This window comes from Muscardinus avellanarius, assembly GCF_963383645.1.
Source record: "Muscardinus avellanarius genome assembly, chromosome: 3".
Taxonomy (NCBI): domain Eukaryota; kingdom Metazoa; phylum Chordata; class Mammalia; order Rodentia; family Gliridae; genus Muscardinus; species Muscardinus avellanarius.
The window spans coordinates 13,083,163-13,097,359 of NC_137788.1; the positions used below are offsets into that span (position 1 = coordinate 13,083,163).

The following is a 14,197-nucleotide window of genomic DNA, read 5'->3' on the forward strand; positions in this document are numbered from 1 at the left end:
AATAGAGCCAGGCGTGGTGGCGCACGCTTGTAATTCCAGCACTTGGGAGGCTGAGACTGGAGGATCCTGGTTTGTGGGATCAGCTATTTATTGAGGCCCATTGCAACTCCGTGAGACCCTGTTTCACAATAAAGAATAAAAAAAATAGGGCTGAGAGTGTAGCTCGGAAGTAGAATGCCCCTGGGTTCAACCCCCAGTACCACACACACACACACACACACACACACACACACACACACACACACGGCTGGGTGTATAACTTGGAGGTAGAATGTCATGTCTCTGGGTTCCATACCCAGTACCACAAAACAATAAATAAATAAATAAATAAATAAATAAATAAATAAATAAATAATAAAATAATAAAAAAGCATTCAACACACAGCTGGTGCTCAGCTTCTAAACGCTAAAGTCTTAACAATGCCAAGCACTCTGTGATCAGTAAATAAGCCAAAATACAAGTAATGGCGGGCCTGCAGCAGGGCGAGCAGCCAGAGGCCCAGAAGGCCCCGTCTCTGGCCCCGCCGAGCCCGCTGGGCCCCAGGTCCGCAGCCTGCAGGAAGGAACCCGGGGAGGGAGAGTCATCCTGGGTTCTGTGCTCAACCTGCCACCAGACTGCTGAGGCCGTCGAGTGAGTTTTCTAACCTCCCTGGGCCTCAGCATCGCTGTGAGATTGGACTGGGTGAGCGGAGCACCCAGGGCTGTGCCTCTTGGCCCCGGGGCTGGGCCCGGGAAGGACTTGGGCAGCGGGAAGCTCCTCTCCAGGCCGTGGGGGAGGACGGGCAGGCTTTCTCTGTCTCCTTTCTGGTCCTCGGAGTTTGTGATGGGACCCTGACACTGGAGAGTCCCTGGCCGCCCGAGACACGCCTCCTCTTACAGGCAGTCCCCTGGCCCCGGACAGAAGAGCAGGGGGACACGGTGGCATTACGTCACAGCCCTCCCGTGATTCAGAAGCGGCTCGGGGTAACCGTGCCAACTCACCAATGGCCGTGAGGAAGAGCCCAGCCTGGTCGATGGGGGCGTACCCCTCATCATAGTAGTTGACGGTGACCTTGGTGGGGAGGGACACATGGGGAAAGGAGAGAAAGAACAGATCACACAGGGCAAAACACCACCGCTTCACGTCTCAGCCTTCCAAACCGCCCTCTCCGAATCCCAGAAGCTTCTCCTCCCAGAAACCCTCCAGGATTGTTCAGCTGTGTCTCCCAGGGAGCGTGGCTAGACCGTGCACGCCGGTCCTCTTGGAGTGCAGGCAGGATGCAGGGCCCGGCGTGCTGCCTGTGTGGACCCGCCTGAGACCCCGCTTCCCCGCCGAGGTACCTTGTCGCTGCTGGCCTCTGAGCTGGCCTGGCGCATGGTAAGCCGCAGCGTGGTGCTGGGCGAGAGGGCCCAGCGCTGCTTGCCGTTGGTGGCCACCTCCTCGGCCTCCCCGTCGCGTACCACCTCCACCCGCACGTCCTCCGTGTGCTTCAGGCCGAAGGTCTGGGCCCCGGCGGGGGCCGCGCTGTGGGGAGAGAGGATGGAGGCTCAGGGGACCCGTGGGGCAGGCGGGACAAGGGGGGCTTCAGGAAGAGCCTTGGGAGGGGGAAGGTTGCAGGGGCCCTCCCGGGTCGCCTGGTCCGGGGACCTCTGCATGGCGGTCACCAGGGCCCTTGGGAAACACATAGATCCGTGGGTCAGCCTGTACCTGCCAAGGTAGAATATTTGAGGCCGGAAGACCTGATTTATTATTATTTATTTTTATTTGGTACTGGGGATTGAGCCGGGGGCATTCTACCTTTGAACTTTACTCCCAGCCCTTTTAATTTTAATTTTTTTTGTGTGTGTGGTACTGGGCTTCCATCCAGGCTACACTCCCAGACCTACTTTATATTTTTTATTATTTGGAAACAGGGTCTCTTAAGCCAGTGAGGCTGCGCGATCCTCCTGTTTCTACCTCCCAACCAGGGGGATTACAAGCGTGCGCCACCACGCCCGGCTTAATGTTTTGTTTTGAAACAAGGTTTTTCATTAGGTTGTTGAGAGCCTATATCGTTGAAGCTGTCCTTCCTTGAAACTGCAATCCTCTGGTCTCAGCTTCCTAAGTACTGGAATTACAGGCCTGGGCCACCACAACCGGCTATTATTATTTTCCTTGTGGTGCTGGAGATGGAACCCAGGGCCTCAGGCATGGTGCCCTGAGCTCCACCAGCAGCTCCAGGCCCAGAATTTCCTGGGAAGATGCCGGCAGTTGGTGCCAGGGACACGTGGTACTGTAGGGGTGGGTGACCGAGATCCAGACAGAGTGATATATTTGCTCCCAAGACAGAATTGGGCAGAGCCTGAACCCGGGCCCTGAAGGGGCAGGATGGGCGGCTGTCACAAAGATCCCTTGGCCTGGAATCCTCCATCTGCTGAGAATCAGTCCTTGGGATTTGGAGGATGGTTTTCTGTTGAAAAGGAAATACTTTTAGAATTCTTGAAAAGGCACAGAAGCTTGGGGACAAGAGAGCTAACTGGGTCTGGCTGGCTACAAATTGCGAGTTTGTGTTGTTAGAAATAAATTTCCGTGGTGTCCTAAGAAAAGATACATATTTGAAAGTGGCTTAGGAAGGAGAATTTTACTTTTTGCAAAAAGAGATCCTGCTACCAGATTAACTGTTAGGTATGCAAAAACAACATGGCAGAAAACTGCTGGGCATTTTATTTCCAGTGTGGGCTCCTGTGCTGTGCTCCTATTGGTGGGAGGGTTGCCTTACAATCTTTACGCCATTGGCTGAGGGGGATGCAGGGGAGGGACTGGAACTCACAACTTCTAGGAGATGCTACCTTTACATAATACAAGTGCACGCAAGGTTATACAATGGTGGTTCTACAGATGGGGCCTGAATGAAGCTATTCCTTTTTTTCTTTTTGGGGTACTGGGGATGGAACCTAGAGGCATTTTACCTCCGAGATACACTCCCCATTTCTTAGTCTTTTATTATTTATTATTTTTTATTTTGGGGGGTCTGGGGATGGAACCTGTAGGCATCTGACCTCCGAGCTACACCCTCTGCCCGATTTTTTATTCTTTATTTTGAAACAGGGTCTCACTGAGTTGCAGAGGGCCTCACTAAGTAGCTGAGGCTGTCCGTGAACCGTGATCCTCCGGTTTAGCCTCCCGAGTGCTGGGATTACAAGCGTGCGCCACCACGCCCGGCTATTAGTCTTTTATTTTTTTTTTTAAACAGGGTCTCAGTGAGTTGCAATTGACCTCACTAAGTAGCTATCTGTGAACCTGTGCGATCCTCCTGTCTCATCCTCCCGAATGCTGGGATTACAAGCGTGCGCCACCACGCCCGGCTAAGCTATTCCTTTGATAGAAAAGGTCTAATTGGATTCTTACAGTTTTCCCCTGCCACCGCTCAGTCCCCAGAACACATACCGTATCCCTCACCCAGGGTGGTGGGGTTGGCGATGGAGATGGGGCTCTAGCCCATGGGACGGGCGGCCCATACACGGACACCGAACAACAAGGGCACCGTGACAGGCGGCCGCCTGTGCGCACGGCAGAGGCCCCTCCAGCCTGCAGCCAGGCCGCCACCCGAGCTCACGCTCTGCTCTCCAGAATCGTGAGACCACGAGCTTGTTTTTAGGCTGCCCAGTCTGTGGTGCTGGTTATGGCAGCTCCAGCTAAGATGTTGCTTAAGGGGAGGGAACGGGGAGGGTGGGGAGACCCGGCGGGAAGGTGCCCAGGTCTGACAGTTCTGCTGAATCCAGCACCCGGTCTGGAGGCTGCTAAGGGCCAAAGAGAGATCAGGGGGATCTGGGTGGGTTCTCATGGGATCTGAGACTAAGACCTAAGTATGGGTGTGTCTGGAAGCATACTATTACTTGGGGGCTGGGAATCTGGGGTCCAGGACATGCTATTTAAATCTTCAGGGTATTTTTTTTTCTCTTGGTACTGGGGATTGGCCCCAGGCCACAGTGCACTGGGGGTTGGGGGCAAAGACCCCTGGTCTGGACATCAGCAGAGACAGTGATGAAGGCCCGGCAACCATTTCTACTGTAGGCAGAGGAACTCAAGAAAGAAGCCCCAAGCCAATCCATTTCTCGACCTTCTGCCCCTTATAAAGTCCTCAGCCCATCAGGGGGACGCGGGGTTGACCTGAGGCTGGACGCTTGCTGGCTGCAGCCCCCAACCACGGACGTCGTGAGGGTGGCACGGAGCCCTGGAACGGGACACGGGGTGGAAGACCTGGGTTGAGTCCAGTCTGCCGTGGCCTTGCTGAGGGTCCTGGGTATGTCCTTTTCCCCTTCTGAGGGTCCGCTGGCCAACCCATGAGGGCCGGCATGTCCACCTGGCCCCGGTCCCTGTTCCGCTCTCTCATACCCGGCAGCAAGAGGGCCACGTTTACTTTATGGTGTTGCCCGTGCTGCTCCCAGACGGTACCTGCCCTTCTCTGAGTCACAAGCCTCCTTCAGAGCCTAGCATGAGCAGGGCCTGGCACCAGCACCCAGCCCAGAGAGTGGGACTGAGCGGGCTAAGGGTGAGTCCTTCCGGGGAGGGGCGGGCACGCACTAGAGGCTTTAGAAGAAGAACAAGGTGTTTGTTAAACAGAGTCTCTTCTTATGGCAACTGATAAAGCTTTGCCATTTATGGGATGCTGTAAAATTCTCCATTTAAGAAAAGTGTGAGTTTAAAGAAACTTTCAACAGCGCATTCGGGTGTGGTGGCACATGCTTGTAATCCCAGTACTTGGGATAGGAGGATTGCAGGTTTGAGGCCAGCTTCAGCAATTTAGCAAGACCCTGTTTCAAAATAAAAAGTAAAATAAGATAGGGTGGGGATGTGTGGCTCAGAGGTAGAATGCCCTTGGATTCGATCTACAGTATCAAAAAAAAAAAAAGCAAAGAAAAAGATATTAATAGGTGGAATAGGGTTTTGGCAAAACTCGTGGCTGGCTCGAGGAAGCGGCTTTCCCTCTCGGTTTCGCTGAGTGTTAGATGGGGAGATGGGACCAGGTCACAGGCAGCCGGCGTGGAGTCAGAGGGGCAAGCCCTGGGCAGAGGGTATAGAAGTTGGGTCTGGAAATTTGCAGCCCCTCTGCTGGATCCCTGCACCCTCCTTAACCAGAGCCACAGTTTTTTCAGCCTTTGCGTGTCACTTCACTTAGAACACGACGTTTTCCAAACTCACAGGAGGGACCGATCTCTTAGGATGTTGACTTTTTTATTCTAATGATGGTTCCTGCCGGCCCTCATTCCTTGGGCCAGTGAGAAACTGGAGAAGGCCCCAGAGGGTCCAGAGGGTTAACACCTGGCCCACATCAGAGCCCATGGCCTCCCCAACCCAGCTCCAGCCCCGCTGGGAGCTGTGCAAACAGCTATTCTTGGAGCCGCCCTGGCTGAAACCACAAAGGCGGCCATTGTCCCCGCGGATCCTGTTGGCCGTCTTCCTCCCCAGAAAGATCCTCCTAGAATCCCCTGCAGAAACCTGAGAGAGCGAGGAGCCAGGGCCCTGGGCAGCCCCACGGTCCCTGGAGGTGGCAGGGAGGGGCTCAGGACAGCCCAGAGGGAAAGGAGTTAGGGCTGGGCTGGCTACGACATCCCCCCATAATGGAGAGAGGCCAGGGTGAGCGTGAAGGCAGGACCGGCTGGCATCCCTGGAACCCGGCCGGCATTGTGTCCCAGCACCCGGCCGCAGCTGAGCTCAGAGCGCGCTTTGGGGGTGAATGAAGGATCCGGCCGCCCGCCTTGGCTCTCGGAGCTTAGTCACCAGAGCGATATTTTAAAAACAGAAGTCAGGTCACTTGGCTGCTTGTGAACACTGGGCGGCTCCTCAGTGCCCAGTGCCCACCATACAGTAAATTCTGACCGGGCCGGGACCCGCCCAGGGGCATCTGGCCACCCCCGCGGCTCAGCCTCCCCTTCCAGCCCCGGCTCACACGATTCCTGCCGCCCCTGCCCGGTTCCAGCTCCCGAAGCCTTTTCTGCATGTACTACTCCGACCACCTGAAATATTTTGGCTTCACTTCTCTGCCTAGCAAATGTCCGTCTCTCCTGGAAGACCCAGCATGATGGATTTGGACCCGTGCCGATTTCCCAGCTGGCTCCTTGAGAGCGGGGACCGCATCTTCCTCTATATCTTGCCTCAGGACCTGGCCTAGACCAGGCACCCGGGAAGCATGTATGTCTGTGGTAGGAAGGGCTGAAGTAGGAGGCCTCCATGCTCGGCGTTCACGTAACACGTGTTTACTGAGCACTTACTAGGTTCTGGGCCTGGCTCTGGGTGCTGGGAATAGACTGGTTAAGAAGATCACGTGTTCTCGGGGCCCACGGAGTTTACATTCTAGTGGACTGTTAAGGCTTTTAGTAGCTTACAGCTAATTGCGTGATGATGGCTGTGATAAAAAAGTAGGGGGTACAATGAGGCTTTGTTCCAGGTTCAAGGAGGGGTTCTCTGAGGAAGTGACATTTGGAAGGGGGTCTAAAATTTATATTAAAATTTATATTCCTTATATTTATTATATTTAAATTATATATATATTTTTTGCGGGTCTGGGGATGGAACCCAGGGGCATTCGACCTCTGAGCTACACCTCCTGCCCTATTTTTTATTCTTTTTTTTTTTTTTTTTGGTGGTACTGGGGTTCCTGGAAGCCCTTCTACCTCCGGGCTACACTCCCAGACCTATCTTATATTTTTTTATATTTGGAAACAGGGTCTCTTAAGCCAGCGTGGCTGACTTCGAACCTGCGCGATCCTGTCTCCACCTCCCTACCAGGGGGATTCAAACGTGCGCCACCACGCCCGGCTTTATTCTTTATTTTGAAACAGGGCCTCACGAAGTAGCTGAGGCTGTCCTTGAACCGTGACCCTCTGGTCTCAGCCTCCCGAATGCTGGGATGACAAGCGTGCGCCACCACGTCCGGCTTAAAATTTATATTCTCAACCATCAATTACAACCGGGCTTGGTGGCGCATGCCTATAATTCCAGGGAGGCTGAGACAGGAGGGTTGCAGGCTTGAGGACACAGCCTTAGCAACAAAGGGAGGTTCTCAGCAACCTAGTGAGACTCTGTTTCAAAACAAAACATAGAAAAGGGCTGAGGATGTAACTCAGAGGTAGAATGCCGCTGGCTTAAATCCACAATACTAGAAAAAAAAATAATAAAAAAGAATTAAGCCAGTGGGCGGAGCCTGTTAAAAGACAGGTGGGGGGGCACCTCCTGGGATTCTGCTCCATGGGGTCTAGGGAGGAGCTTGAGAAACTGCTTTCCTACAAGGCTCCCCAGTGATGCTGACGCTGACGGCCCAGGGACCACAGTTTGAGAAAAAGGAGGTGAAGATGTGTTTCATGTTTCGGAGCAACAGGGGCAGCTTGGGTGATGGCCAGGGTGGACAATAGACTGGCGGGCTGAGGACCTGGAGAAGACAGGCATAGCTGGATTCTGCAAGGTGCAGGGCGTGCAGAGGGGGGGTGTCTTGGGGCGGGGAGCCGGCCTTTCTCCTGGGGGGCACTGGAGGTTTCTAAGCAGGGGAGACACGGTCCCTGTGCATTGCAGATCGCTGACCCAGGGCGCAGCGTGGGGCCATCAGAGGACCAGAGAGAAGGTGGCGGCAGCTGCTGCCGTTCTCCTGGGGATGGATGGTAGCCATGGAAATGGGGGAAAAAAAGGCCAGGGGGCTGGGGTTAAAGCAAAGACATCCGCCCAGCCCTTGAATGCTATGTGGACCCTGGGGAGCCCCAGTCTCTCTGGTCCTCGCTCGCTCGGTGGGGCGCTCTCTGGCTTGGCTCTGAGGGCGGGAAGGCTCACTCTGTCCCAGGCTGGAGGGGATGACGTGCCTGCTCCTGGCTGGCACCTGGCCCCTCTCGGCTTGTCCATCTGGCCTGGGCCTCGTTAACACCAGCCGGGGCTCACCCCCAGAGTGACCCCAGCTCCTGGCAGCCGGGGTGTGACATCCTGCCCTCGGGTCCCTGGAGGAGTTGGGAGGAGGCGTCGTGGGTGGCAGGCTGGCATCAGTCCGCGGCAAGCACCCTCCAGGACAGAGGCGTGCAGTCCAGCCTCTCACCTGGCGCTCAGTAGGGCGGAGGCTGGAGCCCGAGGGTGGGCAGCGGTTGGTGAGGCGAACCATGACGCCTGTCTTCAGCTAGACCTCTCTCACTAGTTAGGGCCTCTAGATGGAACAGTCTCATGTATATTCACTCCCTTCCTCTCAAACCTTCAATGACTCCCTACTACCTATAGAACAAAGCCCAGCACCTGAACGATGCTTTTGAAGCCCTGCTTGGAGCTCACTGGCTTTTGAATCTCCCACCCTGGGTCACTGTGGTGTCCTTCCTGCCACCATGCGCCCCAGCTCTCCTGCCGGGAATGTCGCTCCCACAGAGCCGGCCCTGGGTCTCGCTCTGAACCCTCCCTGTCCATCTCTGCAGACCCAGCTCAGATGCCGCCTCCTCCAGGAGGTCCCCCATCTCTCCCTCCCTCTGCGGGCGCAACAGGTGTTCAAGGTTCCCCTGCCCCCGGGCGTTACAGATGCGCTGAGGACAGGAACCTCATCTCACCGTGACTTTCTTTTTAATAATATTATAGTCAACCCCAAATGAGTGCATAATAACCAGGTGCTGAGCGTCTATTATGGGCCAGACACCATCTCGAACCTCGACTATGGAAAGCTCAGCCTCCCCCCAGTCTCATGAGGTCTGCCCCAACGCCATCCCGTTTTCCAGAGGAGCCACCAGGGCCCACAGAGAACATGCGCTGGGTCCCAGCCAGGCCCGGGGCGAGGCGTGAGGGCAAGCCCTGAGATGCAGGCTGGAGCCTCTTGGGCAGGATGCAGTTCGGATCCTCCCTGCAGTCCTGGCAGAGGTGGGGCGGCCCTGGTGGAGGGCACGGGGAGGGGGGCAGGCCTGGCTCAGGAGAGAACCCGCCCGTCCCTGGCCATTAGCTTGAAACCGGAGCCCCGGTGGCTGCTGGCAGCGCCTCCTGTTTAGGGTTGAGGGCGCTGGGTGTTGTTCTAATTTATGGGGTCACCTGACCTGGCTAGCAGTCCTTCCTCTGACTTTCTCTGGGGAGTAAGAGCGGCCCTGGCCAAGCCGGGCCACAACCCCTGACCTGTGACAGGCCCGTCCAGCTCTGTCGGTGCCTGGGGGCCGGGGTGGGCGGCTCGGCTGCATGACAGGCCGGTCCACTTCCATCAGTGGCCGTGTCTTTGCATTCACTCACTGGACCCAGGGGAGGGGCACGCCCTACCACACAAGTCCCAGGAGGGCGGTGGCCGCGTGGTCAGGGGCCTGGGCTCTGCCCGTCAGTCCCGGCCAGCTGTGTCATCTGGGACCGACATTCCTCGCTTTCCCCAGCTGTGAAGGGGGTGGGGCAATAACAGTTCCCATCCAATGAAGCAGCTGTCAGGCTTAAACCCACGCAAATGAGAACACCCGGGGGCACAGGCATGCAAAGTGTAAAGGAGGCTGAACATACACGGGTTTAATAAACGTTAGCTTAGTAACAGTAAGATGGTTTACAAAGGGGAAAGAAAAAGAAGATGGAGTCCTGGGGTCGCGATGTAGCATGCGGACATGGGGGTAGTCAAAGAAGGCTGCCTGGAGGAGGTGACATTGGAGCTGAGCCTCGGCTGGTGATGTCAAGCTTGCAGAAGTCTAGGGGGCGTGTTCCAGGCAGCAGCCAGTGCACGTGCAAAGGCCCTGAGCTTGGTGCATTCGAGGTGCTAAGAGCATCCACAAGGCCAGGGTGGCCAGAACGAGAGGGTACAGGGGATCGGAGGGGTGGGATCGGTGAGGCCGGCCTGGCACACTGTGGGCAGGGGAGCGCGTGGCAACCCCAAGCCCCCACTGCTGCAAACTGGGTCTCAGACCTTGGTCCTAATGATGTGTGTGTGTGTGCGTGTGTGCGTGCATGTGTGCACTCGTGTGCATGCTGGGGATACAGCCCTGGGCCTTCAGCATGCTTGACAAGCCCTCCACTGCTGAGCTACAAACCAAACCCTTTATTTTGAGACAGGGTCTTGCTAAAATGCTGAGGCTGGCCTCGAACTTCTGATCCTCCTACCTCAGCCTTCTAAGAACCTGAGATTTCAAGCATGTGCCAGCATGTCCCATTTGATGATATTTAAAAAAAAAACAAATGCCCAGCACCCACTAATGAAGACATGAACTTCGTTCCGGAAGAACTTAAGTTCTCGGGCGCCTCCCCGAGGCAGGGCGCGCGGCTGTCTTGTTCCCTGTCTGGCCTGCACTTTGCCGAGCCCAGGTCTAGGAACTCCTGCCCTGGCACCTCTTCTTGTCTCCTGCCAGAGAGTGCCAGGCACAGTCCTACCAAGGGGAAACAGCTGGTCATTCTTCACCTTGGGAAAATCGGGAGGGGTGGGATGATCCCACCTGCCACCTGCCGGGCTCATCCCGAGGTCTAATGCAACGAGGAGACTGCGCTACAGGCACCAGGGACGGGGCAACTGTTAATGTTCTCTTTGTCTTGAAGCTCCTGCTGGCTTCAAGATATGGATCCTGCCTCTTCCACCAGGGAGGAGAAGGGCCACCGCTGTCTCAGAACCTCTCCCTCCTTACATGATGCGTGAGCTCAGGGAGGGACAGACTCCGGGGGCATCCTTGGCTCCAGTACTCACAGCGGTGGGCGGGAGGGGAAGCCAGCCCGGGGCACCATGCTCCAGTCAAGGCTGAATGACCTGGGAAGCATTGGCTGGCAGCTGGGGGGGCCCTGGGAGAGACCGCGCGGACATGGTGTTCCTGGCGCAGCCCTACAAGCGCGCCCTGGGAGCAGCAGAAGGAACGGGCAAGTATCTTTCATGATCACAGGGTGCAGCCGCTTGGTACAAGCCCTACTTCCTCCTCTTTGTTCTTGTACCTTGCTAGAGGTTTGCAGTCTGACTGTGAGATTCCAGGCACACACCTGTAATCTCAGCAACTCAGGAGGCTGAGGTGGGATATGTTGGGCTAAAGAAAATATATTCTGAAAATTAACTATACCTGTTTAACTTTTTAAAAATATCGGCTCTTAGGACATTTAAAATTACAACTGGGCAGGGTGTGGTGGCGTATACTGGTAAATCCCGGTACTTTAGGAGGCTGAAAACAGGAGGATGTAGGTTCGAGGCTAGCCTCAGCAACTTAGAGAGACCCTCAACGATTTAGTGAGTCCTTGTTTCAAAACAAAACAAAGCAAACAAAAATAGAGGGCCAGGGTTGTAGCTCAGAGGTAGAACGCCCCTGGGTTCAATCCCCCAGTACCACAAAGAACCAACCAACAACCCCCCCCCCACTGGGGGCCATGTTATCTTTCTTTTGATCAGAGCTCTCTAGATTCTTTTTCTCCCCCTCTGGGGGTGGTGGGAGCTCAAGGGCAGAGGGGTGCGGGTCTTTGTGGCTGCGGCTGGTGCCTTAGGAAGGACAAAGGGTACAGTCACATCTCTGCTCCTGCCAGAGGAGGATGAGCGGACACCTGTTCCAGTCCAGCCCCCTGTCGGGCTGGGCCTTCGCTGCCAGGCCAGGGTGAGGGCAGGGGGCCTGATCATGCCTCCCTTCGCTCCCCACCCCCATGGGGGCACCATGCCAGCCTTTCAGCCAGCACCAAAAGTGCCAGGCAAACAAACAGGCGGGTATGGTGACAGCTGAGGCTTACAGACCTGAGCACCCTGGCTCCTGGCCACCCCCCGCAGTGCCCAGCTCAGAGCTGCGGGTGGAGGATGGAGGGAGCTCTCTCTCCCAGGCCCCTGGTGCCTCAGAGAACACCTGTGTCACCGCTGAGATTTCCATGAGGGACACGGCGGAGGCTGGGGCAGAGCAGTGGAGAGGAGCCCCGCTCCCGGGGCCTGATGGTGTCCGCATGGTCAGCGCTTGCTGTGGAGGAACTGGATGGGCAAGTGGGCAGGGCTGCCAAGGCCACAGGAAATGGAGGAGAGACGGGGCAGGGGAGGGCGTGCAGGGAGACACCGGCGTGGACTTTGCCTGGGAGAGACGGGGTGCTCCAGGTGGCAGAATGATTTGGGAGTGAAATGGTACAGAGCCCAGGTGAACCTCCGTGGTGAACAGCGTGGGGTTCTGCCTCAGCGGGAGCCCTCCTCCCAGCGCTGAGCCCTTCCACCTTTAGGGTGGGGACCGCTTCAGCTCAAGCACCAGCAGGATCCCAGAGGGAACTCCCCTGCCCACGTCTCCCCCAGCCCCATCCCACACACTAGGGGGGATGGACCATTGGACTAGACATTTGTTTGGGGCTGGGGGTAGCGGTAAGTGTCTTACTCCACATCACACTGTCTCAGGAATCCTACATCCCACCAGGTCTGTGGACAGAGAAGAGGGGGAGGCCTCTCTGCCAAGACTCCATCTCTGTACCCAGAGTCGCAGGCTCTCAGCAGGTGGAATGTGGTCCCAGTTCAAGGTTAAGCCAAGGAAGTCATTTGGGTACGGGGAGGTCACAGCCAGTCTCTGGGGACAGGCAACCAGCAGCCCCCAGGGGGTGAAACCAGAGCCTGAGCAACCCCTAGGGCCAGATTCCACCCCTGGGCAGCTTCCCCTGGGCCCTGCCTGGCCCCAGCAAGCTTCCGGGAGGTTCTGCAGAGCTGGGAGGGGAAGCAGGGGCAGGGTGACCCGAGTGGGCTGGGAGGAAGCTGAGGGGTGCTGAGGGGGAGGGGGAGAGGGGCTGGGGAGGGCCAGACGTGGGGAGACAGTACGGGAAGGGATGCAGGGATGGGCTGAGGCTGTGTCGGGGCGCCTCAGGATTTCAGGGAAGCAGACACAGGTTTGAGGGTTGTCAGATGTCTGGATGGGTTTTTAGGACTTTCTGAGACCTCAACTTGTGGGGCAACCGGGGCGGGAGTCACGTCCCTGACTTCCGAGGGTCTCAAGATTTCTGGCAGAGCGCGGCGGTTCGGAGGGGGTCTCAGGGCCCGCCCGGTGGCCTGGCTCACCTGTAGACATCGGTCCAGAGCTGGGTGCCCAGCACGTACACGGCCTCCACGCGGCTGCCGTACTGCAGCCGCACGGTCCGCTCGCGCGGCATCGTCCCGCCCGCAGTGCTCGGCCCCGCGCCCGTGCACGCTCGTCCCCGGCAGCCCGTGCACCTGCCGCAGGTGAATCCGCAGCTGCAGCCTGTGCCCGCCGCGCTCCTGCGAGCCGCCTTATCCCGCGGCCTGGGGGCGTGGCGTGGGCGTGGCCTCATCGCGCAATCGGCCTGCCCGTCAAACCTGGCTCCGCCCCTCGGCACCTCCCACCACCGAGATAGTACCTAAATTTTTGTCCTGGCCACGTTTGGTGTGCAGTTTTCACTTAAACTTACTGGGCAGAAAATGCAAACTTGGTGCTGCCAGAGGGGCAGGGACAGGGTTTGGTGCAAGCGCAGAGGGGGCGCCTAACCCAGGCCGGGACCCAGGCAGCTTCTCAGAGAACAGGACTCCTGAACCTAATTGCTTTTTGATACTGGGGTGTTAAACTCAAGGGCACTCTACCTCCGAGCTACACTCCCAGTCTTTTTTTTTTTTTTTTCCTTATTTTGGAACAGGGTTTTGCCAAGTTGCTGAGGCTATCCTCCAACCTGCAAACCTTCTTTCTTAGCCTCCCAAGTACAAGGATTACAGGCGGCTTTGCAACAAGGGGAGGAGAGGGAGCCGCCCAGCAAAGCCAGGAAGCGGGATACAGCCCTGCAGCCCCGGTCCGCCCCCGGCGTGGGTCCTCGTGGGGGGGGGCGGGGCTCGGCTCCGGGAAGGGGTGGGGGTGGAGAACCGGCAGCTGACCGGATGGAATGCGGGGTGGGCGGGAGCTTGGCACCCTGGCACCCGGGCAGGACGCTGAGCTGGGGAGGGGTACATAGACCCTGCTGGGGAGCGTGAGAGGGCTGGAGAGGAGGGGATTGACCTGACCGGTGTTTATGGGCTGAGATTTGAGTGGCGCCTGGTGGCTCAGAGGATGTGCCGGCTGGGGGACCGGAGGGGGGCGAGGATTGGGGATGAGCTCTGATCCTGGCGGTCAGCCTGTGTCCTGTGGAGGCCGAGGTGCGGGGTGGCATTTACTGGGGGCCTGAGCCAGCCTCTGCTCCATCCCAGGCCCTTCCTGGTGACCTGGGCCAGGGGTTGTTCAGTTAACTTGACTTTGTGTGAGCCTGTGGTCTTTCCTGGGGTGGGTGGGCTGAGGCTGTGAGAGGGGTCAAGGTGGGGCTGGGGTGCATTCTTGGGAGGAAGATGGGGGGTGGGAGTCCCAGGAAGGT

At 57.1% G+C, this 14,197-nt stretch overlaps 1 protein-coding gene across 1 annotated transcript in view; it reads right to left on the bottom strand.

Moving 5' to 3' along the window:
- Positions 1 to 12,997, bottom strand: part of PADI2 (peptidyl arginine deiminase 2) — a gene marked incomplete at both ends in the record, with an annotated part of 49,688 nt that extends 36,691 nt beyond the window's left edge. The window contains 3 exons of the mRNA XM_080693269.1: positions 982 to 1,051; positions 1,321 to 1,504; positions 12,906 to 12,997. Of these exons, the coding sequence (XP_080549395.1) occupies positions 982 to 1,051; positions 1,321 to 1,504; positions 12,906 to 12,997 (346 nt within the window). The remainder of the gene's footprint in view (positions 1 to 981; positions 1,052 to 1,320; positions 1,505 to 12,905) is intronic.
- Positions 12,998 to 14,197: the final 1,200 nt, after the last annotated feature.